The following is a 22825-nucleotide window of genomic DNA, read 5'->3' as shown; positions in this document are numbered from 1 at the left end:
TGGCACACAGCCTTTGCCAGTGCCTTCTGGGAAAGGAGGTCATGGGGACAGAGCCTCTGTGCTCCAAAGTCCCAGGAGGCCCAGAGTGCCCAGCATTTGTCCAGATAGCCCGCGGTGCGTGTCCCCTGCCCTCCCCTCACAGCTGGAGGGCTGGGAGTAAGACGGGAAGCCTTGGGCCCCAGAGGCAGGAAGGGAAGCCCTACTCCTCCTGGGCCGAGGCTCCTGCTGCGGCCTGGGCGGCCTCGAAAGACGGACAGGAAGCCGGCCGTTCCTCCTCTCGAGCAGGAGGAGAATGGGCTCTGTGTAAGCAGCAACAAAAGGCTTTTCTGCCAAGTCTGAGAGGGCAGGACGCAGCCGGCCCGCCCCCTGCCCGGCCTGAAAGGAGGCTCTGTTGGTGGCCTGTGATGCTGGCTGGGTGGGGGGGGTCTGCTCGCATGGGAGGGGTAGAAGGAAGTGGGGGTCCGGGGCACCCCATCCTCCTGGTGGGCCAGGGCTGGGCAGCTGTGCAAGTCTGATGACCCAGGATCTCATCTCAGCGTGGCAGCTTTCTTGCTGTGTGACCTGGGCCCGATCGCTTTACCTCTCTGAACCCCACCCTCCCCCGCTGGTAGCGGGCAAACAGCTTCCCTGGTGTCACAAAGGTTAAGCACTGATTGATTGGAAGGTTGCAGGTGAAATCCACCTGGCAGGACCACGGGACCAAGGCCTGGACATCTGCTCCCTTCCAGACTGCAGCCTAGAAATCTCTATGGGGCTGTTCTGCTCAACCCAGGGCCATGATGAGGCCCAGTCACCTCAACGGGCACCCAACAACATTAGAACTGCAGTGGCACAGTAGCTCGGCACTCAGCTGTTAACCAATAGGTTGGTGGTTTGAATCCCCCAGCTCCTCCACAGGGGGCTGGGGCAGTCTTCTTTGGTAAAGATCACAGGCCTGGAAGCCCTATGGGAACCCAAGGGCTCTCCGAAGGCTGAGGAGGGGCCCAAACAACATAACCTGTTTTACTTTGTTACTGTTTAGCTGTTGTAGTTGTTGTTTTTTAAAAACTGTGTTTCTGTGTATAAAATCCAGGAGAGCTAAGCCTCCAGAGGCAGTCCTGTTTTTGTTTTTTTTTTGAAAAACACCTATTATAAGATGTTGATTTCTGTTTACCCTGCGGTAGAAGCCAGTAGGCTTGGCCTACTACAGCTGGGGTCTGCTGGGCTCTTTGTGGGTGGGGGAGGTAGGCCAAGCTGCCCTGTCCACCCTACTCGGGGGTCCCTTTCAGCAGAGCCAGTGATGTGTCCACAGTCTCTGAGTGAGACAGGCATCCTCAGAGACCCGCATGGTGGCTTTGGCCCCCAGGTTTCCTGAGATGAACATTTGGAGGGTGGGAGTGTCCGCTGAAGAAGAGCTCACGGAGAGAGGCTCTCCTCCATCATGGATATTCCCCACTGCCCTCTACCTGCCTAGGGGAGCTCCAGTCCAGCCCAGGATTCAGGCAGGAGGCTGCCTGGGGGCAGGGGCTGGGGTTCTCCAACAGGACAACGGACAAGATGGCAGCACCTGGCACCCACAGGGGGTGCTGCCAGGTGTGAGAATCTCATAGCTCTTTCCTCTCTGAGAGGCCATTGGTACATCCTACCCTCCTCGGCCAGTTGCCAACAGAGAGAGAGGAAGGGGTGGGACCAAGAGATTGGAAGGGGCGGACAGCTGTGGGGGCGGGGGCGGGGGCGGGTCGGGAACAGCCTGAGAGAGACCCTCTCTGAGGCTGGTGTTGGGCCAGGCCTGCATTCTGACTGTCCCACTGAATTCTGCGGGTCCAGCCAGCACCAAACAGATGGGCAAGAGTAGACGTGGATCCAAAGCTAACTGCCCAGCTCTGAGGGGCACCTTAGTCTCCTGCCAAGGCCTGTGGCAGGGCTGTCTGCTGCTTCAAGTCTTGGGTGCCCTCGCACCCACTGAGAAGAGTACACAGTGAAGGGGACTCTCGAAATCCAAGGTGGCACGGTGCCCACCTCCCTTTTATGCTCTGCTCTGGGATCCAGTCCAGGACGGGTCTTCAGGCTGCCCAGAACCAGTCTGGGCCAGTGGGGAGGTTGGGTGACCTGGCTGGGTTCTCTCCCACCCCCCACCCCTACTGTAGGGGTGCTCTTTCCATTGACAGCAAACCAACATTCCTCCTTCTAACCCTGGCTGGGTGACCCTGGGTTTTGTTTCTTCCCCCTCTGGTCAGCTGAGAGTCGCTACCCTCACCTATCTCCCTGGCTCTGCTCCTCAGGGGCCTGACTTCTAAAGGCCCCTGGGAAGGCACCCTGCCGCCCCAGAACAAGACTCCCAGAGCCTTCAGCATAGGGGGCAGGCCCCTAGCCCCAGTTTGGGCTCCACCCTCTGCACCCACAGCCCAGGTTCTCCCAAAGAAGGACACACTTGCTGCCGGCTGTCAATTTAATCAGTGCAGATTATTTACAGAAATATCCACGGACTCCCCACCACCCCTGGGCTGGCTCTCCCATTCTGGAGCCAGCCCCTGAAGCAGCTGCCCCAAGGGGAAACACGGGACACCCCACCCCTAGGGGCCTCAGGCACACTGGCTGCATGCTGGGGGCTGATCCGCTTATACAGTACCGTTTCCCACAACAGCTTGGGCCTCCTGCTGATTAAGGGAAGGAAGAGGATGGGCATCAGCCTTCAGGGCTCAGGGCTCTGGGCTGGGTCTCCCTGGCCATGACCCCATCCCAAACTGGGGGGAAGGACTGCTGACCCTCCCACTCCCCCCAGCTATCCCTTCCCAGTCCCCTGGGGAGGAATCTTTAGTGTTTGGTGGGCTGTGGGTATTTGTAATATCCATCCTTCTACCCTAAGGGGCTGGGGACACAAGCAGCTGGAGACGGATGCTGATGGAGCTGGGACCCCTAAGCACGGTTGTGGGTGCGAATCTCAGGAAGGGGTCCAGGTGAGGCAGAGCTCAGAGAAGTCCATGAGGAGCCCGAAGCCCAGCCTGGTGGGACCAGGTGCCACCTCTTGAGGGAGGGGCCTTAGCAGACCCCCTTTGGTCCTTGGTAGGGCAAGCCCAGGGCCCCTTTTCCAGAGAGGAACAGAGGTGTGGCCCAATGGGGTCCCTGGGAGCTGGCCCCTCAGCGGGCAGGGCTGGGCGGGGTGGTTTCATAGGCACAAGGCCCCTGGGTTGTGGGGCTGTCGAGGTGGGCTGGAGGGCTCAGCGACCACCACCCATCAGTTCCCCTCACACTTGTCCCCCGAGAAAAGCTCCTTCTAAGGCAGGAAGAATGGCAGTCTGCGGAACAACTGGGCCAGCCCTGGCTTCCGTCGCCTTCCCCGGGGCCCTCACCAGTACGAACCCACTCTCCCCACTGGGGCTTTCCGTCCCTCCAAACTCGGGTTAGGGGCCCCCACCTTCGGGGCCACATTGCCTATCCAACTCCAAATGTTCTGCCTGAAGGGACCACCCCTGTTCAGTAAAGTATGCTCAATTAATGTGCAAAAAAAAAAAAAAAGTAGTGTCAGGGTTGGCGAGGGGCTGTGTAGCCATCCAGAGGCCCCACCCAGGGGCGGAAGGAGACATTGAGGCTCTTGCTGGGTGGCCTGATTGAGCTACCTCCAACTGCAGGCTCTGCCCTGCCGGGGCCCTAGCACCAAGAGAGCATGTGTGCGGGTGCTCAGACCCACTCCTGCAGGGAGCGCTTGCAGTAGAGGAGCATGCGCGGGGCCCCCTTGCGCTGCAGGTGCACCAGCGCGTAGGCCAGACCCAGGATGCCGAGTAGTAGCAGCAATGGCACCAGCACCATCACCAAGTTCACCGTCCGCTCCATGTCATCCATCTGCACCACCACGCGGCTTTCCTCGTCCTTGTCGGGCCCCGCCTCGCCGCCGTCAGGGCCGGGTCCTGCTTCCCCACCGTCACCACCCACCCCAGGCTCTGCACCCTCATTGGGGTTGAAGGGCGGGCGGGCTACATCCGGCCATCGGGATCCCGGCTCCACCACGGGCTCCTGACAGCCCATGAAGTCCCGCAGGATGGACTTGGGGTACCCGGGATCCATTCGCAGGCGCTCATTGTCGAACTTCCAGTATTTGGTGCCTTTGTAGAAGTAGGTGTGGGCTGCAGGGGCGGGGAGGTGGACAGGAGAGGGGCGGGGTCAGACAGAAGCACTCCCAGTGCACCAGAATGTGCCAGAGAGCCGCAATGAACACACGCTCACCTGCAGCTGAGCATCTAGAAACCCGCCACTCCCTCATTTAGAAGTGTCTGGCTGAGCCCCAGATCACGGCCACAACTAGAAATCCAGGCTCCTTGGCCCAGATGGGCAGTGGGTAGCCTAGAGCCCAGTCAGCATTCCATCCTGGGCGTGGCTTTACTGACACCAGAGAGGCCAGTGCCTTGGTCAGAGCCACACAAACATCTCTCAGTGCAACTGGAGTGGCCTCAGTGACATGTTCCGGCACTGGGGAGGGCCCGTGGGAATCCAGGAGGGGGGTGGTCTGTGCTGGGTATGTGGGTTTGGAGCGGCTGAAGGGACCTACTAACAGAGCCCATGAGATGAAGCAGATCCCTGGAAACAAGTAGGGCACCCCGAGTCTGGGGAAACGCAGTGGGGCCACAGCTGCCTGTCGCTCTCTGGGCCACCCTGGAAGCCTTTTCTGCCCCTCTCAGAGCCAGGTTAGCCCATAGGGCTCTCTAATCTGCCCCTAGGGTTACCCTGGGCTGGACTCTGAGCTTCATGCCTTCCAAGTAGCTGTGGGGGTCAAGGGCAAGTTCCTCATGCTCTTTGGCTCAGTTTGTTCATTGGCAAGGGGGTACCATGACCATGTCCAGAGGGTCAGGAGAGGCCAAGCTTCAGACCTGCCTAGCCCAGAACCTGTCACACATGTGCCTGCCCTTGAAGTCCATGCAATGAAGGTGACCTTGGGCAAGCCTTGCTTGTCCTCTTGTGAGTGGGTGTGCAGGGGTCCCATACCTGCGTCGCTGCTCAGGAAGGCCCCCTTGGGGTTCACAGGGACCCCTTGCCAGACACTGATGGGCTTGGGGTAGCCAGGATCTACGTGTTGCGTCTCCTCGTTGAAGCGCCAGTACCTGCAGCAAAAGCACGCAGCTGTGGACCTAGGAACCGAGCCCTGGTGGCGCAGTGGTTATGCACTGGGCTGAAAACTGCAAGGTCAGCAGTTCAAAACCACCAGCCACTCTGCAGAAGAAATAGGAGGTTTTCTACTCTCGTAGAGTTCCCATCTCGGAAACCTGCAGACCTAGTGCTACAGGGTTGCTATGAGTGAGCATCGGCTCAATGGCAGTGAGTTTGTTTCTTAGTTGTGGACCTAAGAACTTGGCATGGGCTGGTACCCATTTTCTATGGAAGACCGGGTTCTTTCTGGGACCCGCTGAGGGCTTGGTCCCTTTATGGGGTGGGGGTGGGGGGAGGATACTGCTCACCTGTCCTCTTGGAAAAAGAAGGTGTGGCCTGTGGGCTCCCACCAGATGGCTGTGTCGATACGGTTGTAGGGGATGCCCACACCGTAGCTAGTTAGTGGCTGTGGGTAGCCGGGCTCCAGGTTCGCTTCTCGGAAGAGCCAGTAGCGGTCCCCTGTGGAGAGAGGCCGGAGGCAGTGTGAAGATGGGTCAGGGACTCAAGGGTCTGGGTAAGGAGGGGACACAGGGAATGTATGGGGGCCCACAGAGCCATTCACGTCCACTGCCCTCCTGACCACATACACACGGCCCGATGCTAGTGACATCCACACACTCCAGGTGACTTTCGGATCAAATCGTGTCTCACACAAACAGGCATCAGACTCCTGCGACTCGCTCACCCACAGGCATGCCAGACACCTGTTCACACCTGCTCGCAGCCCTCTGCAGAGAGGCCAGGGAGCCCTGGCTGAGCCCCAGGCACGTTCAGTGTGGGTCCAGCCCTGTCTTCGGGGAGTGCTTGCCTTGACCCGGCGCAGGTCAGCAAGGCTGGGGACACAGCGGCAAGGTCCCAGGGACTGCCCTCGTGGACTTCTCCAGGGAGACACCTGGAGGGACGGCGGCTGGTAGGGGGTGCTGAGGTCTCTCTCTGTCCCAGGGAAGGCTCAGAATACCCACCTTGCTGAGCAAGGGGCTGTAGGAGACAGCCAGGATGAGGCAGAACAGGAGGTCATGTGACAAAGAAGGAGGGAAAGGAGACAGAGCCCAGAGTTGGCGTAGAGCCCAGGGCAGGGATAGACACTTGCTCCATCAGAGCAGCTTCTGGCTCCAGGGTGCTAGGTGGTCGCCCAGACTGTCTTCTGCCCAGTCCCCCTCACTACCCAGTGTGAGCCCACCACATGAGACCAGGAGCCAGCAGGCTGGGCCAGAGGTCAGGCCAGGAATGCTGCCCCAGCTCACCTTTGAAGAAGACAAAACGCCCGTCGTGGCGCTCATAGGCAGCGCTGATGTCCCCGGGCAGGCCGCGCCAGAAGTGGCCGATGGGCATGGGGTAGTTGTCTAGGACGCGGTTATGCCGGACCCGCCAGAACCAGAGGCCCTGCAGGGTGGCTTCGTGTGAGCAAGAGCCCCGGCCTCTACCCCTGCCTGGGTCAGGGCGGGCCCAGGGGAGGCCACTGAGGTGCCAAGGGCAGGGGGGCTTGCTATGAGACCTGGGGCCAGCCCCTCATGCTCTCAGGTGGGGCAAGGCATTTGGAGGATAGTGGGTGGTCTCCTGCCTGATCCATGGGCAAATCGGGCAGGGGAGGCAGGGGTAGGGTCAGGGTCAGACCTTGAACACAAACATCTCCCCACGCAGCATGGCCACGGTGTCAAAGTCCCCATCACAGATGTCAGGGCCGTACTGGTGGGGCCGCTCGGTGGCTCGGGGCTGGGCTGGGGGAGCCGGCTGCGGGGGTCTTGGAGGCCGGTGGTCTGGCTGACCTGGCCTCTGCGGTGTCGGGAGGGGTCGGGTGGGCTGTGGCCGACCATCCGGAGTGCCTGCAGGTAAAAGCAGGAGGTGAGGGGGCAGCCCTAGAATCCAACCAGGTCCTGCTTAGAACCTTGGGCCCAGGGGACCACCAGCCTGGAGCGCCTGAACTATCCCAGGAGGGAGGCCCTATCAGTCCACACAGACAGTCTCCCCTACTATCTTCCTCAGAAGGACCCTAGCCCTCCTCCATCCAGCTCCTCCCTTCGCCCCGCCCCACCCTGGGCCTGGACCTGGACCTCTGCACCCAAGGCTGCCTCTCCCTCCCCTTGGGGACCTTCCTCTCAGGGGGCTCCAGGAAGCAGAATGCTCCAAGGGCACAAAATGTGGCACTCTGCCGTGTGCCAGCTCTGCCCCCCTGTGAGGAGGTGCCAGCAGGATCTGGGCTGCCTCTTCCCTAGAAGTGTTCTTGGGTGGGGCCGAGATGGGTGCACCTGTCTTGGAGCCACTTGGAAAGGAGGAAGCATCAGCACTTGGCTGTGGCAGGGGCAGGCTTGTGGGGCACTGAGAAGGCAGGGTCCAAGGGACCCTGAGTCATGCTTGGTCAGGGAGACCAAAGGCCCACCCTGGAGCCATGGGGAGGGCCAGGCCCTGGGGCTGGCTCGGGCTTGATTTCCAACCTCACTACCTACTGTGTCACACACCTACTGGGTGACGTGGGCCAGCCTGGGCCTGGGTCTCATCCACAGGGCAGGATTGGGGGCTGGCTGGGAGCAGTGTGCTGGGCCCACCACTCACCATAGAGCTGCTGGATACCCTGGAGGTCGTCCTCAGGCAGCCGGAAGTTGTCCGTGTCCATCCACTGGTAGAAAGGCGCCATGATGGCCAGGGGGTCGTTGGAGTGCTCCAGCCCCAGCGCGTGGCCCAGCTCATGTACCGCCACCAGGAAGAGGTTGTTTTCTATGGTGGCCGAAAGTGGCAGGGTCAGCACCGGTCCGTCCAGGGCAGCCCCGCCAGAGAGCCTTCCTTGCATCTTGGAAGTGGCTGAGTTCCCTTGACCTTGGCCACAAGGCACCCCCGGGGTGAGAAAGGAGTATAATGACCCTGTCCCTTTCCTACTACTCCTTGCAGACGGTGCCAGAAGGACCCGGGACAAGCTCCCTGCTCCAGAGACGGGGGCCAGCTAAGCTCTCCCCTTCCTGCCCCAGGGCTGCCCCCCTGCAGCCACCCCCTGGACAGCTGTTCTCACTGTGCACGTCAGTGTTGGAGATGGTCCAGGGCTCATCCGCATCAAAATGGGTGTCACCGCCCATGCCAGGGCCGGGGAAGTAGGCGTGGGCCAGAAAGCCACCCATGCCGTCAAAGGGCGAGCTGTCGCCGTGGAAGCCCGAGGCGAAGAGTATCATGATGTCGGCCTCCTTCTGCCGCCGCAGCCGGATGTCCTCGTAGGGCACCTCCTGGAAGACCAGCGGCGTGACCTGCTCCCACACGCGGAAGGCCCTGCGCACGGCCTCCATGGAGTGGTGCCAGCCCACCTTCTCCGTGTAGTTCTGGATGCTGCGGGTGGATGGGGAGGAGAGTGAGCGTGCCAGGCTCTGCTCCCTGAGTTCGACACCACTGGCTTCTTCCAGGGCTCCCATCTCCCTCCCTGCCCTTCTAGAGATCAGAGAGACAAGCTCCAACTCAAGGTCATCCGGACAATGTGAGAACAGGACTTGAACTCAACCTGTCAGACTTCAGGGCCCCATACTCAGGACTTCTTGGCCTGAGTTTCCCAAACCTCAGCCCTACACATTTCACTTTCTAAACCTTTCCTTACTTAAAAAAAAAAATTATTTATTTATTTTCCTTACTTTTTCTTTTTAACTGAACATCTAACACGTAACATAAATGAAAATAAACACATCTGCCACCTATCACCTCCCACCCCACCCCGCAAAAACAAAACAAACAAAAAACGCTACCCTCGAATCAATTCTTACCCACAGAGATCCTACCTATAGATAGGATCTCTACCTGAGACTGTCTCATCTTTGTTCCTTGAAGCAGCTGGTGGATTTGAACTGCCGACCTTGTGGTTAGCGGTCCACCACCTACCCCCAGTGTCATCATTTGCCACAGTACAACTTTATTCAGTGACATGGTCCAGAACTGGGTTGCCATGCCAGTTCTCTCAATATCACATACAAGTCACTAAGGGGTGATAATGACGGGTGTTGCCCATGTCACCAGGCCACCTGCAGGCTCCAACAGTTAAGCAGCCAGCTGCTAACCAGGAGGTTGGTAGTTCAGGGCTGCTCAGAAGAAGGGCTAGGTGATCTCATTTTCACAGCCATTGGAAACTCTCTGTGTTCAGCTCTGGTCTGGCCGGCACCGACTGATCCCTCACATGCCCCCCTCAGGAACGTGTGCTCCTCCTCTTGGTGCTGTGGCCCTCCATGGCTTACACACACTGTGGGCAGTTTGAGCTCGGCCACAGAAGGGTCTAGTGATCTGCCGCCCAAGTTCACAGCCTGGAAGCAGCGGCATGGAGCAGTTTTCTGCTCTGCACGCTGGCGGCTGCCTCCGGTCACAGCACAAAGGCAGCCGTACCAGCTACGCCATGCAGCTGCTCTTAGAAGCCCGTGAGTCCCTGTCAGGACCGGCAGGAAGCACTCCCTGTCCTGCATCACCTGACCATGACCATGACGGAGCCCACTGTGGTGGCCATGTCGTCAATCCGTCTCGTTGAGGATCGGCCTTTTGGGCTGACATTCTATGTTACCAAATGAACCCTGGTGGCACAGTGGTTATGCACTGGGCTGCTCACCACATGGTCAGCGGTTTGGACCCAGCAGCCATTCTCTGGGAGGAAGACAAGGCTTTCTGCTCCCGTGAAGATTGACAGCCTCAGAAACGCACAAGCTCAGTTCTGTCCTGTCCGAGGGGTCGCCGTGATTCAGAATAGACTGGATGGCAGTGAGGTTTTGGAGACTTGACCGAGCACCATGACCTTTTCCAGGGACAGGTTCCTCCTGATAGCACGTCTGAAGTATGAAGTCTCACCATCCTGGCTCCTAAGGAATGCTCCGCACTGCTTCTCAGGCAGGTTTGTTTGTTCTTTGGCAGTCCGTGGCACATTCAGTCCTCTTCCCCAGCACCGTCATTCACACACACCTGTCCTCCCCGGTCTGCCTGATTCCTCATCCGGTTTTCACATGCACGTGAGGTGACTGAAGTGACCCGGGCGGCGGGCTCCCCAGTTGTCAAAGTGACGCCTTTGTTCTTACATCTTTGGATTCCTTGGCAGCCGCTTCCATGAGCGTTGACTGCGGATCCTAAATGAAATCGTCGATGTCAAGCTCTCCTCCGTTTATCATGCTGAATTGGCCCAGCTGTGCCGACTTCCGAGAAGTATAATCCAGACAGAGTTGGCATCTTTGAACTTCATCGAAGGCCCTCTTCGCTTTCAGCAAGCGAGTCTGTACCCTCTGCACATCTCGGGTTATGAAAGAGCCTTCCTCCACGTCTGGTGCCACACTCCCCCACTCCCCCTCCTCGGGTGCGCCTTCTCAGAGTATTTGCTCAGCACACAGCTGGACTAAGTGTGGGGAGAGGACCTGCCCTATGCCTTACATTACAAAATGACCCAACCCCCAAAGCCTCACCTCAAGGTTAGAGAGCACGGAACCTTAACCTGCCTGGAGTAGGGGACACTGAGAGGCAGCTGCTAGATCCTGACCTCATAAGGGAGACTGGGGGTGTGTGGGGCCCTTGTGGGAGCGCTGCTGGGAAAGAAAAGCCCTCAGACAACACAGCTGGGAGCTGGGGCCTCAGCCCCGAAGGTGGGGGGGCAAAGACTCTGGGATGGCCCCTCCCTGGGCAGTTGGCCCCCTACCTGAAAGTCAGGTGATAGGTGTTCCACTTCCTCCCGGTGAGGGCGTAACGCTTCCGCCGCCGCCGCAGGTTGGCTTTTACACGTACCCCAAACTGGTCAGGCACCCCACAGCGGGGCCGCTTCATCCACCTGGCGCACAGACACAAGGTGTGAGCGGAGTGCCTCCACCCGCCATCCCTGCCCCTACTGGCTCTGCCTCCTCCAGGCAGTCCACCTTCTACTTCCCATGTCATCCTGCCTCGCAGCTCGAAGCTGCCCCACCTTTGGGGTGTGTGTGTGTGTGTGTGTGTAAACTCTCTAAATTTCCGCTTCCTCATCTGTAAAGTGGGTGCAGCATGGCAGAGGAGCAGCAGCAGTGGCCGAGTAAAAGGGGGGCCCTCTTGCCCAGCATGGGGGACGATGCCCAAGGCTGCAGCCCTGGATACATTGTGCTCTGTGCACTCTTATGGAGGATGAGAGGGGTCCCTTCACCTGTTTAGATTTGGGACACGTGTGCCACCCCACCCCACTGTCACCCCATGACAGACCCCACTAGGTGAACCCTGTACTCTTTCCAGCCTCAGCTGGACACGGCTTTCCCCTCATGCTGCAGGGAGCCACTGCCAACCCGTGAGTCCTGCACAGAGGCCCCACTGTGATCCAGGCCACGCCCATCTCGGGATTTTCTTCCACATGCCAAGCTCAGGGCAGGTGGCTGCAGGGCCTGGGAGGGGCCCGGGGGCGGGACTCACATCTTGGTCTCTTCATCCAGCACCCCGGTGACCGGGATCCCATAGAAGCGCTGCATCTCAGCGAGGGCGGAGGCCAGGATCTGGGCGGAGCGCATGGTGGACATGTGGCGGCTGGGCTGCGGCAGGTAACCGTAGAACCGCAGCCAGTTCTGCAATGGGAGAAGCCGCACGCAGCTCAGCATCCTCGGCAGGGCCTGCCTCACCGTCACCCTGATGTAGCCCTAAAGGCTGGGGGGAGCCTCCCGAGGGCATTCCCTGCCAGGCAGTTCTTGCAATAAGGGCCATGTCAAAGGACCTTCCAAGTCAGAGCTGCTCAGTCGGTGCCTACAAGCCCATTCTAACAGGTGCGACAGGGTCTGCATCAGCCGCTCCCAGCCCGCCAGGCACACCCTTGCCTCTGGCGGGGTCTTTGCATTTATCAGTCAGACCCAGGCCCCCATGGTGTTCAGGTCTCTGCTTCCACCTTATCTGAGAGGCCTTCCTTGACCCTGTTCACGGGGTCTAGCCCTCCCTCCTAGTTCCCTAAGCTTATCTATCACTTGTCACAGCTGAGTGGTGCAAACCTCAAGTGCAGCTGACCTGACGGCTGGCCATTCAAACTCACCCGTGTGCTGCAGACAAAGGGCTGGCGCTATGATTATGGCAGCCTAGGACCATCACGGCCAAGAAAACCCCCCGAAGCGGTTCTACTCCGGGCCACCAGGAGCGGGGGTCAACGGCACAGGGTTTTGCTGCTTTGTCTATTCGGGGAGAGGATTTCTTACCCTGTCCAGGCCTCATGTCCCTGGCACCCTCTCTGGCTGAGCGGGGCTGCCTGAATCAGTCTGAGCTCACCATCCACCACCCCACCCTCCATTCCACCCATTCATCTATCCACACAGTCATCATTCACCCACCTGTCCATCCACCATCCCACTTGTTCACCTACCTGCTCACCTACTTTACCCCCCTTCCATCTACCAACTCATCTGCCCACCTCATCCCAACCTGTCCATCCACCCACCCACCCGTCTACCCACAAACCCATCTAAGCACGAAGTCCTCTATCTACCTACCCATCCAAACGCCCACCAACCCTGTGGGCCCATCCACCCAGCCTAGCAAAGCTTTCTGAGCACTCACTGTCTGGCACCACGCCGGCTGCTATTGCTGGGGCCATGCTGAGGTACCTGGACCTTCAAGGATTTACAATCTCTGTGTGTATTCACATCAGGAGACTGTTGGAGTCCCAGTAGAGGGGGGGCAGAGGAAATCCCCTCAGGGCCCTAATGAGCCAGGTGAAACTGTGGTGAGAACACTCTGTTGCCAGAGGCTGATAAGCAGAGACCAGGAGCTGATGTGGATCTTGGCCACATGCAAGAGGGGCCTTCTGCCCTTTCCTTGCTGACCCTGGGGTCCCTGGGGGCTTTCATGGAGGCGCTCTGGATTACAAGGGCTGCACAGCAAGGGTCTACAAGGCAGGATGCTAGGGTGTCACGGTGGCTGCTTGGATTGGCTGGCCACGGCCTCATGTCTGTCTGCCCCTAACGTCACATCCAATGTCCCAGTACCTGCTTCGTCAGTGCCATCCGAGAGGCAGCCTGGCACACGGCCCGGTCCCCGGCTGCCGATCCCAGGAGGGCAGGGCGGACAAGCTGCCAGCTTAGAGCCCGGTGCCTAGTCACAACTGTCAACCTCGGCAGAGCCACGAGGCCTGCACATCACTGACTGAGACATGCACCTGCTCCGACACAGCCAGGGCTGGCTGGGGACAAGGCTCAGACCAGCCATTCCTGAGGTGTGACTGTGTGCCCACCCAGCACCCGGTGGACTGCTGGGACTGTGTTCCGACATGCCCTGCTGTCTCAGGATGACATGGGGGAACAGCACAGTGGCCTGCCACTTGGCCGCACAGGAAGCCCATCCCCGTGGTCATCGGGTTTACTGCAGCTCACAGCCACTGAGCATGCTCTGTGGCGTTGCCTGGGCTGTAGCCTTTACAGAGAAGGCCACCAGGATTTCTTCCACAGCACTGTGGAGAGGGATCCAATGACTGACCTTTAGGTTAGGTATCGAGTACAGGCCATTTGCACAAGGTTTGGACAGGGAAGGTGCTCAATTGAGGCATTTTTAATGGTTTGAGGTTGGAGAGGCAGGTGCACAGAGATGAGGCTGTCTCAGGACAGCCGCAGGGATGGGCCTGGGCTCCTGGCCTTCTCACCCACCTTCCTAACCTCTCTGGCCCAGGCCTCCTTCCTTTAGCTCCTCCAGGCACTGGGAATATGCCTAAGAAGGGAAGCTGCTTCCCTCCCCCTGAGATATGGGGGCTGGGAGGTCTGTCACCCTTAATGGAAATGGTATTCCTACAGATGCCATGTGGCCAGCATGGGGAGAGGTGAGGGGCGCTGGCTGCTGACAGAAGAGGGCACATCTACATCCCCTATTTGCATAAGGTAAAAATATCCTGGGAGCGCAATCATAGGCCACCAAGGGGCTGATTAGCTGTGTCTGCAGAGCTACTGGGAGGGGGAGGGGAGGATGCAGCTCAGGCAGGGGCCCTGGGGAGGGGAGCTGGGCTGTCTGCAGTAGAAAGCTCTTGGACTGGGCAGACTGGGGCGGGTTAGCAGCTCAGGGCCTATAGGCCCTCCTTCATGTGCTGACTCTCCCCCTCCCCCCAGGTCCAGGACACAGAGATCTTCCTTGTCAGCCTCAGCCAAGCTTTGAACCCTCCTCTGCCTCCTGGTAACTAAGCTTCACAGCCACAGTCAGTGGGGGAGTAGAGCCAGAGACTGTGCCAGGTGGATGGGGTGGGGGGAGAGGGAGGGGGAGCACAAACGGCCTTGGCATCCACCAGCCAGCCAGGCCTTCACGTGACAGAGCGAGGCTGCTGGAGGCGGCCTGACTGGCCAGCCCCGTTCAGGGTGGCCGAGGGCCAAGCAGCAGGCAATCTGCTCTGATGGTGGCAGCCTCCCTGCCCCCGCTCAGGTCTTTCCATTCCCCAGTGTCCAGGAAGATGCGTCCTTGACCCTACCACAGTGTGGCACAGGCCCGGTGCCGGGTGGGGTACACAAGTGCATGGTGCAGGTGCCAGGCCTACGACGAGGCTAAGAGGGGTGCAGCTCCCAGTCCCAGGGGGAGGGTCTGTGTCCCAGTTCCTGCTGCTTCAAAGGAAGGGCTGTCCCTGACACAGGTGGGATAAGCCACGCTTGTGGAACTGCAACTCTGGTGGGGAAACAGGCTCTGAGGTCAGTGAGGGGCAGGGATGGGGAAGATTTGAACCAGCACTTGGTTTGCTCCTCGAGTGGGGACGAAGGTCTGGAAGGAGAGGGGGCTCAGAGGAGGCTCCTCCCACCTGCAACCCAGGGTGGGTAGGGGCTACTGGAGACCCTGCCCCTCCCGGCTCCCTGGGTCTTGGCTGTTCTAGCGTTTCAGATGCAACCCCTTGGGAATATTTCTCCAGGATGTTTCTGGCGAGTGGCCCCAGGCATGGACACAGGGACTCAGGTCTGCTACATAAGTAGATGTGATCTTTATTCTCATAGATGGAGAAACTGAGCCTCAGCTAGTCTCTGCGGGATCCCCGTCCTCCCCTTCCCCCAAGAAAAGCAGCCAAGGGGCTGAAGAACTGCTCTACAGCGTTTGCTTCTAAGGCCAAAATCTTAAGGGCGCAGAATGCCACGTCTTTCTCTCGAAGAAGCCTGGGAGGTTCAAACTGGAAACCTTTCCGCTAGCAGTGAAGCGCTGGGCCACCGTGAAGCTCCAGACCATGGAGCGGCCTCCCTCTCCTTGCGAGCCCATGGGAGAGAGGCGAGCTGCCCCGCCAGGGTCTCACAGGCCCGCCGGCTGGTGAGTTTGAACCACTGGCCTGTGGTTACCGGAACAGTGCTTTAACCAGTGCTCCACCACCTGGGGTCGGTCCATGCTCACAATCTTGCCTACAATGGCAACGCATTCCTATCCTTGTTTTATAGGGAGCAAAGTTCAGAAGGTGGTGCACCCCCCACCCCTGACTTTGGGGGAGCCCGGGGCAGAGGATTGGCAGCGCTGAGGGGGTTGAGGCTCTTTCTGCAGGGCGCTGGGGATTCTGGGCTGGGTCTCCAGATGCTGCCCACACCCAGCATGTTCAGCTGGGTCTCCCAGGGCTACAGGCTGAGTCAGTGCCGCCAAGGCTGGCCCAGAGGGAGCCGGCTCCTGAGGAGGAGCCGCCGCCGGATCGATGGGGTGTATACAGCTGCGGTGCCCGGAGCCAGAAGAGGCCAGCCTCGCCAGGGCCACCACAGGCAGCTGCTCTGGGCTCATCTAGGTTGACACGGCAACCCCCCCATCCCCGCCCTATCAGACTCTGCTCTGTGATAAGGACACTCTGCTTTGCTTGTGCCTGCCTAGCTCCCCCCATGGCCCGGGGCAGGGCTGCCAGCCAGACACAAAAGGAGCCCTGTCAAGACGGCCAGCCAGGGGCCAAACCCAGGCCTTTCCCAGCTGCTGTGAGCTCAGTTCTCCTTATGTCCTGGCTGACGGCTTATGGGAGCAGGCCAAGACCTCCAGGGCTCAGCACTGCCCACCCAGCTGTACAGGGCGCCAGTCCCACTGGCCACCCCATGCAGGGCATCGGAGCCCACCTACCAGCCTGGGGTCCCTGAGCAGGTGGCGGGGTCCCTGAGCCTCGAGCTGGAAGGGCCTCCGTGTGCCATGGCTGGGCAAGGACCCGGGCAGCTGCAGCACGCTCCCTTCAGAGACCAGAGATGGGTGCTTTGGGCCTCCCACGCTCGTCCCCAGAGACACCTGGCCCTGCTCCTAACCGCATGTCCACATGCAGTCAAAGATGGGGGTCAAGCTCAGACCAAAATGATCCCTGCCCGCCTCCAGTGAAGGCGGGGCAGCTGAGCCAGGCGAGGGTGAGTCACTGCCGGGGACCTGCTCCTTGGGTATTAAGTCTGTGCCCGTGCCCCATTCCTGGGGAGGAGGAGGCCCCACCCTCCAGCCACCAGCTTTATTTACAGAGCTGCAGGTGGGGGAAGGGACTTCTGGGAGGTGGGGATGGCTGGTAGGCGTGGGAGACAGGCACCTAGCCCAGGAAGCAGGAAGGCCAGTTTCGGCCTCCAGCCTCCTCTCTACTTGACCCTCAGGTCCCACCCCTGCAAGTCTCAACCCTGAAAATCCTCTGGTCAGTGGATGGGCGGGGCAGGCGGGGCAAGGGAGCCCTTCATTTGCCAGCCTTGGGGCCTCACCTGGAAACCCATTACAGGTGTTACTGCTAGGTGGGTGTGCCCTCAGAGCAGAACCTGGGTGGCTGGATGGGCAGGTGGGGCGGAGGGTCTGGAGAAGTCTCTGGGACTGGGCTAAGGGCAATTCTAGCTCCACCTCTGCCCCCTCCTCTCTACCTGGCCCATGCCCAGCAGGCTACTGCCAGCGGGAACTTCCACAGAGCTGCAACCTGGTCTCTGAGCTGCAGCCTCTGGCCCAGCGTTGGGGGTTGGGCTCCTGAGTTCCAAGGCAGGCAGATCTGGGTTCCAACCCAGCTCTGTTGTTCTGGGTCGATTTCTCTCCCCTGTAGGTCCGTTTCCTCTTCTGTAAAATGGGGTAACAAAAAATGGGGTAACAATAGCACCTCCTTGACAGGGTTGGTGACCAGGAATAAACTGCAGGAAGGCTAGGCCAGGCCTGGGTGCCAGGGCCCCTGATCTGTGCTCCCCACAGCTGAGTCCCTGGTGACAAAGTGTCTCACCGGTGAGAACAAAAAACCAAATTCACTGCCATGGAGTCCATGCCGACTCACAAGCCCCTCTAGGACAGGGCAGACCTGGCCCTGTGAGTTTCTGCGACTGTCACTCTGGGCAGGAGGAGAAAGGCGCACCCATCTTTCTCTCCAGGAGCAGCTGGTGGTTTCCAACCGCTGACCTTGTGGATGGCAGCCGAAAGCATAACCACTGCGTCACCAGCGTTCTTCATCTCAGCACACACCAGGAAACAGAAGCGACAGGCGAGGTAAACAGGCGCAGCCAGTGACTTGCCCAGTAGCATTTGCCAAGTGCCTCCTAAGCACCATGAAGGTGTGCACTGTACATGGGGCTGGAGTGTGACCCCGGGAGAGTCAGCACAGCTTGGGGCATCCCCAAGAGTGGCCGGGCAGGCCCCCTGGCCTTGGCCAGTCTATCTTGTCGGCGAGCTGGGGTCTTCCGGCTCATGTCCCGCCACTCCCAGGCTCGGACTAAGATCCAGGCCGAGTTGCTCCACTTTCAGATGCTCTGCCCTGGGGCTGCAGAATCTGTGCTAAGGTCTTAGAGGGGCTGGTTCCCCTCTAGGCATTCCTGGGGTTGTGGCCAGAAAGAGAAAGATGGACACTGGAAGAGGGTAGGTAGGTGTTCCAGGTGGTACCTCAAGCAGGATCCGGGGCTCTGCAGGAGAGATTAGACCTGCTTTCCTCGATTTGGGAGGGGTGGGGGTGGGGCTGGGGGTTCTAAATTGGGAGATGGAGACTTTACTTCTGCAGACCTATCTTGGATGCTGGGCCCTTTTCCCTGAGCTCAGAATGGGGTACCTGACCTGGCAAGGAACGAATGGTACAGGGCCAAGTGGCTCAGGTGTAGCTTCCACAGCCTTTTCCAGGTTCAAACCTGGTGGGCTGCAGGTGTCTTCTGGCTCCTTGCCCCTATTCTTTGTTACAGCAAGAGGCCATGGTGCAGCACCGCCTGGTCCTGCGCCATCCTCACTGGTGTTGCTATGCATGAAGCCACTGCTGTGGCCACTGTGACCATCCACGTCCTTTGAGTGTCTTCCTGTGGCTGTTCCACTACCAAGCTTGTCCTTCTCCAGGGGGTTGATCCCTCCTGCTAATATGCCCTTACCTGGATGAGCCCACTGTGGTTTCTACCTGGGAGGGGCAGGGGAGGGGGGTAGTAGTGGGGGAGGGGGTGCCTTGGCTCACTTGCCCGGCTGCTCATGGAGGGTCCCACCATGCTTGGAATTGTCAGGTGACCCCCCAGAGCCCTTCCCAGAGTCCCTGAGGTTGCTCCTTGCACATGGAACTAGGACAGTTCCCCCTCAGCCCCTGACAGCTGGGCTGTCAGGCTTCAAAGGGCTGGGGCAGCCTACCCGGCAAATGCCCACCTTCCCTGGCTTCCAACCTTTAAGAGTTTCTTCCAGCCCCAGCCCCAACCCAACTTGAGTTTTTCCTTAGGAGGGGATTGGATGCTGTGGGAGTCCCTGGCTAGTTCCACTAGCTCTGGGCCACATTCCTACGCTACCAGGACTCTCGGCCCCAGAGGTCCAGGCTGCCATGAGAGGAGAGTCTAGATGGGGGCTAGCTGGGAGGGGCAGAAGCAAATAAGAGCACACGAAGCTTCCCCATCACCCACCACCCAGCCCAGGTGCCAGTGTGCTCCCTCCCGCCCCCACTCCCCCGACTCCTAGGCGCTAAGGTGCCAATTCATAATGCATGGCCACTCAACTCCAGTGGATGGTTCGAAATTGCTCCTGTCTGTAGCTATGCAGGAGCCCTGGAGGTGCCGAGGCTCATGCTCAGCTGTTAACCAAAAGGTGCCTGGGATGAACCCAGCAGCTTCTCCTGGGGGGAGAATGACTACCTGTTCCTGTTCAGATGGACAGTTTTCCCATCCCGTCGGGCCAATCTGCTCTCTCCTGGAAAGCAGGTTGGAACCGACCTGTTGGCTATGGGTTCGGAGAGCCCACCCTAAGTAGCTCACCAAGTCCTCAGGGGTCACTTGAATCCTTGGTACTCTGCTCCAGAGTATAGCAGGTGGGCCCACAGGGCTCTTTCTGCCCAGCACCTGGGGCCTGGGCTGAGTGGGAATCCCCGTGGGCAGTTAACAAGAAACAAACCCCAAAAACCTCCCTGCTGTTTAGCTGATTCTGCCGCGTAGGACTCCTCCAGGATGGAGTAGAAATGCCCTTTCTGAAGCTGTAAACCTTCACAGGAACCGAAAACTTTATCTTTCTCCTTTGCAATGTCTGGTGTGTTTGAACTTGGGACCTTGTAATCAGCAGCTGGTAACCCACTCTGCCACTCATAGTTCCTTGCCAGCAGCAGCCCCCAGGCCAGAGCTGGGATCCCAGCTGGCCACAGGCAAGGCCTGGCCTAGAGCATGCTGAAAGCCGGGTAGGTGAGGAATTGTCTGGGAAGAGAACACAGCCCTGAGGGATTCCCTGCTCTTCTTTCAGGCTTTTATTAAAGTAGGGCGGGACCTGGAGGCTTCTAGTGGGAAAAATTCCTCCAAGCTGCTGTGGAGGTGGAGAACCCGCTGGGGGATGGAAGGGAGCCCCGTTGGGCTGCAAATAGAAAAAGCACCCAGGCGGGTAGCCCAAGAGGCAGAAGCTCCAGGCAGGCCCTGGGTTGGCAGAGGCAGGAGTGCCTGGTGGCCTGCCGTAGCCCTCCTGCAGAGGAGGCTCAAGGGCGTGGCTCAGACCCTCCTTCAATCCAACCTCTCCAGAGCAGAGAGCTGGTTCTTGGAAGTCGGGGAGAATGGGCACTGCTTTTGCTCTGAGGTGAAGGAGCAGGTGCCCTCACTATCCCTGCTGGGCAAGAGGGAGCTGATGGGCCCCTCTGGGGCAGGGGTGTTGCGTTGACCAGACCCAGCTCTGCACCAGGAAGTCCCACCTTGTCACCTGAGGGCCAGATACAGAGAAGGGTCCTATGGGGACTTCAAGGGGGAGAGGAATGTGGCCTGTCCAACTTGGGCTTTGAGTAGGGACACTGGGTCGGAGGAAGTACTTTGGGAGTAGCTTCTCTCCTTTGGATTCCCCCCTGTCCCCTGTGCTGCAGCCCCCTCACAAAAGCTCAAGAAAGCAGCCAAAGCTTCCCCGACCCTCAGCTGTACACACACTCCCACCGCCCATCTGGCCACCTAGACCAGGGACGCCTATGTTGTGTGTGTGGGTATCCTGCTCTGCCGGTGTGGACACCCCCCACACCGCGCGTGCGCGCACACACACACACACACACACACACACACACACACACACACACCCCACTTGTAAGGATTGTCACAGCACGCTGGCAGTCAGTTGCCAGGGGAAATAGGAAGGAGGGGCAGCAAGGACTAGGGGTGGTGGGAACTACTCTCTCTGCTTGGGCTGGGTCAGTGCCCAGGACACAGCTGTAGGAACAGAACGCTGGCTCAAGTTCTGTGCCCTCCATGGCTTGGAAAGGGGTGCGTCGCAAAAGGTCCAGCCTGAGAGGGACAGGTGGCCTGGTCCCCTTTCCTTCTCCGCACCCCCTGCCCCCCGCCATCGGACAAGTGGGCTCATCTCCGGCCACCTCCATGCCCCAGGCTGCAGGCACACACGCCCCACTGCATCCCAGCCTGCAGTCAAGGGGCCAGGCGGCGGTCCTTACCTCGGCATTGACTTCGGTGCCCTCCGCCAGTGTGCCGCGGCCCAGGCAGCCCAGAAGCACCAGCAGAATCAGCAGTGGCTGGGCCGCCGCCTCCCGGCCACCGTGGGGGCTGTCCGCCCAGCTCGGCCGCCCGTCTCTGCCCATGCTCTAGACGCCGGGCCCTGCACGCTGGGGGCCCCCGCAGGGTTCAGAAACTTGCTGCAAACCCTGCGGGCAGGCGAGCGCGCGGCGGACCTCGCGCTCCCAGCCCCAGCCGCCGCCGTCGCTTAGGCCCCTTGGGCAAATTCCCAAGTCCGGGAAGAAACGGGCAGGGAGGTGTGCGAGCGCGGAACGGACCCGCGGAGCTGCCCGCCGCCGGGTCCTGCAGTCTTGGCGACCAGAGGCGGGGGTCCGGCTCCCGAGAGCAAGCGCAACTCCGCAGCCTTTGTCTGGCTCAGCTCTTCGGCCTCCTGGTTCCGCGGCGCCCCCCGCCCTCCTCGCCTGGTTCCCTCTGTCCGTGCCTTCTCGGCGCGCCTCCTGCCGGGGGCTCCGGTGGCCACAGCGCCGACCAGGCCGGAGTCGCCGCCAGCGCAGTGTAAAGCGGAGCGAGCGCGCCAGTGTGGGAGGGGGCGGCCGACGTCCCCTGCGAGTTCAGCTGGGCTCCAAGCGCTCCCAGCCCTCCGCAAGTCGCTCTTTAAAGGGCCAGGCGAGGCCCTGCGGGGCGGGGTCCGGGGTGGTGCCCCGGGGCCTGGGGCGATCCCGCAGCCGGAGGCTGCTTAGTAGCAGGTGCTACTAAGTGGAAGCCCTCCCCTCCGTTCCGCCAACCTAGTTTCTTGGGGTAGCGGCCATCAGACCCCCCGTGGAGGGATGGTGATCGGAGAGGCAGGGCAGGTCTCCTTGCTGGGAGGAGTGAAGATCCCTTCTCCTATCTGGTCCAGGGCTACTGAGGCTGCGGGAGTGTTGGGGGAGGGAGGGCGCGTTGGGAAGACCCACGTGTCTTGTTCAGAAATAAATAGAAATGGATGGCTTGAGACTTCCTTTGAGTGTCTTTGGGCCTTCGCTGACTTTTCAGACGCAAAGCCAGGGGCTTGATGGCCCCTAAGCGCAAGCCGCCAGCGTGCGGGGGGCACTCGTGTTCGCCACTTGCAGTGTGGACACAGGCAACTTCCTTCACCTTTCTAAGCCTTCCTGTGGTTATCGGATGGGGGACGGAGGGCTGCGGTGACGGTAGGTAGGCACGACTTGCGGCTCAGGCCTAGCACCCAGTAGGTGCCTGAGCGGGCGGGCACACAATGCGTAGTGTGCTAGATGTAATTCTAACGTGGGAATGATTTGAGAAGCAGGTTGCTACGGTGGCAAGAGGCCGACCCCGGGGTCCAGAGGTAGGGCCAGGTAGAAGGATCCAGGTGGCTAGCCCCAGAGGAGGAGGTGGGCGGGGCCGGAAGAGGCAGTTTTTCCTACCTGCCGGCGGTTTTCACAACCGGCCACGCCTCCTCCGGAAATCAGGGCGTTTTTCTCAGACCTGAGAGGCCTTGAGAAAAGAACCAGGGGCGTGCATATTGCCTGGCGCACGGTGGAGATTCTGGTATTTTGAAATGTACTTTGGGAAATATGCAGTGGTTGTCAGAAATGGGCAAGTTTCTCTATTGAGTTGACGTCTTGCATGCTTTTGTAGTATGAAGGGGGCTTCAAAGAGGTCCTCCCCCACAAAAAAAACCCCACCTCAGTATCTTTTATTTCCATTGTTCCCCACGAAGTTTTTGCAGTTCTCCCACGGGCTGGGTTTCTATTTATTTATTTGCATGAACTGAGTTTTTATTTACTTATTGCATGGGCTGGGTTTAATTTTATTTGTTGCATGGCCTGGGTTTTGAGGACACTCGGTGAGGAGAGGAACTCAGGAAAGTCAACAGCAGTCTTAGAAGCTCATCATGGTCAGACTAGTCATTGTTTTCCCTCAGTAGCCAGTTCCTCTCCTGGGGCAAATCCTCCTGGGTGCCAGGGTGAACCTGAGGCCCGTGTGCCATCTACGTTTCT

At 59.6% G+C, this 22825-nt stretch overlaps 1 protein-coding gene across 1 annotated transcript; it reads right to left on the bottom strand.

Moving 5' to 3' along the window:
* Positions 1–2619: 2619 nt before the first annotated feature.
* MMP15 (matrix metallopeptidase 15) lies at positions 2620–20953 on the bottom strand. Its single transcript, XM_075536707.1, has 10 exons — positions 20810–20953; positions 11479–11627; positions 10748–10876; positions 8120–8427; positions 7669–7830; positions 6733–6941; positions 6363–6501; positions 5427–5577; positions 4957–5072; positions 2620–4100 (listed from the first exon to the last, which is right to left on the bottom strand). The coding sequence occupies exons 1-10, from the start codon at positions 20951–20953 to the stop codon at positions 3658–3660; spliced, it is 1950 nt and encodes a 649-aa protein (XP_075392822.1). The 3' UTR covers positions 2620–3657.
* Positions 20954–22825: the final 1872 nt, after the last annotated feature.

Source organism: Tenrec ecaudatus, chromosome 18 (genome assembly GCF_050624435.1).
Source record: "Tenrec ecaudatus isolate mTenEca1 chromosome 18, mTenEca1.hap1, whole genome shotgun sequence".
NCBI classification, from domain to species: Eukaryota; Metazoa; Chordata; class Mammalia; order Afrosoricida; family Tenrecidae; genus Tenrec; species Tenrec ecaudatus.
This window is presented reverse-complemented; position numbering and strand designations above follow the sequence as displayed.

Bases quoted from the DNA above. Each gene is read 5' to 3' on its own strand.
- MMP15 (XM_075536707.1), bottom strand. From the start codon at position 20,953: ATGGGCAGAGACGGGCGGCCGAGCTGGGCGGACAGCCCCCACGGTGGC. The intron at 10,877-11,478 runs GTGAGTCCCGCC...TCTGTGCGCCAG, and splicing joins CTGGATGAAGAGACCAAGAT to GTGGATGAAGCGGCCCCGCT. The intron at 5,073-5,426 runs GTGAGCAGTATC...CTTTTGCTGCAG, and splicing joins TTCTTTTTCCAAGAGGACAG to GTACTGGCGCTTCAACGAGG.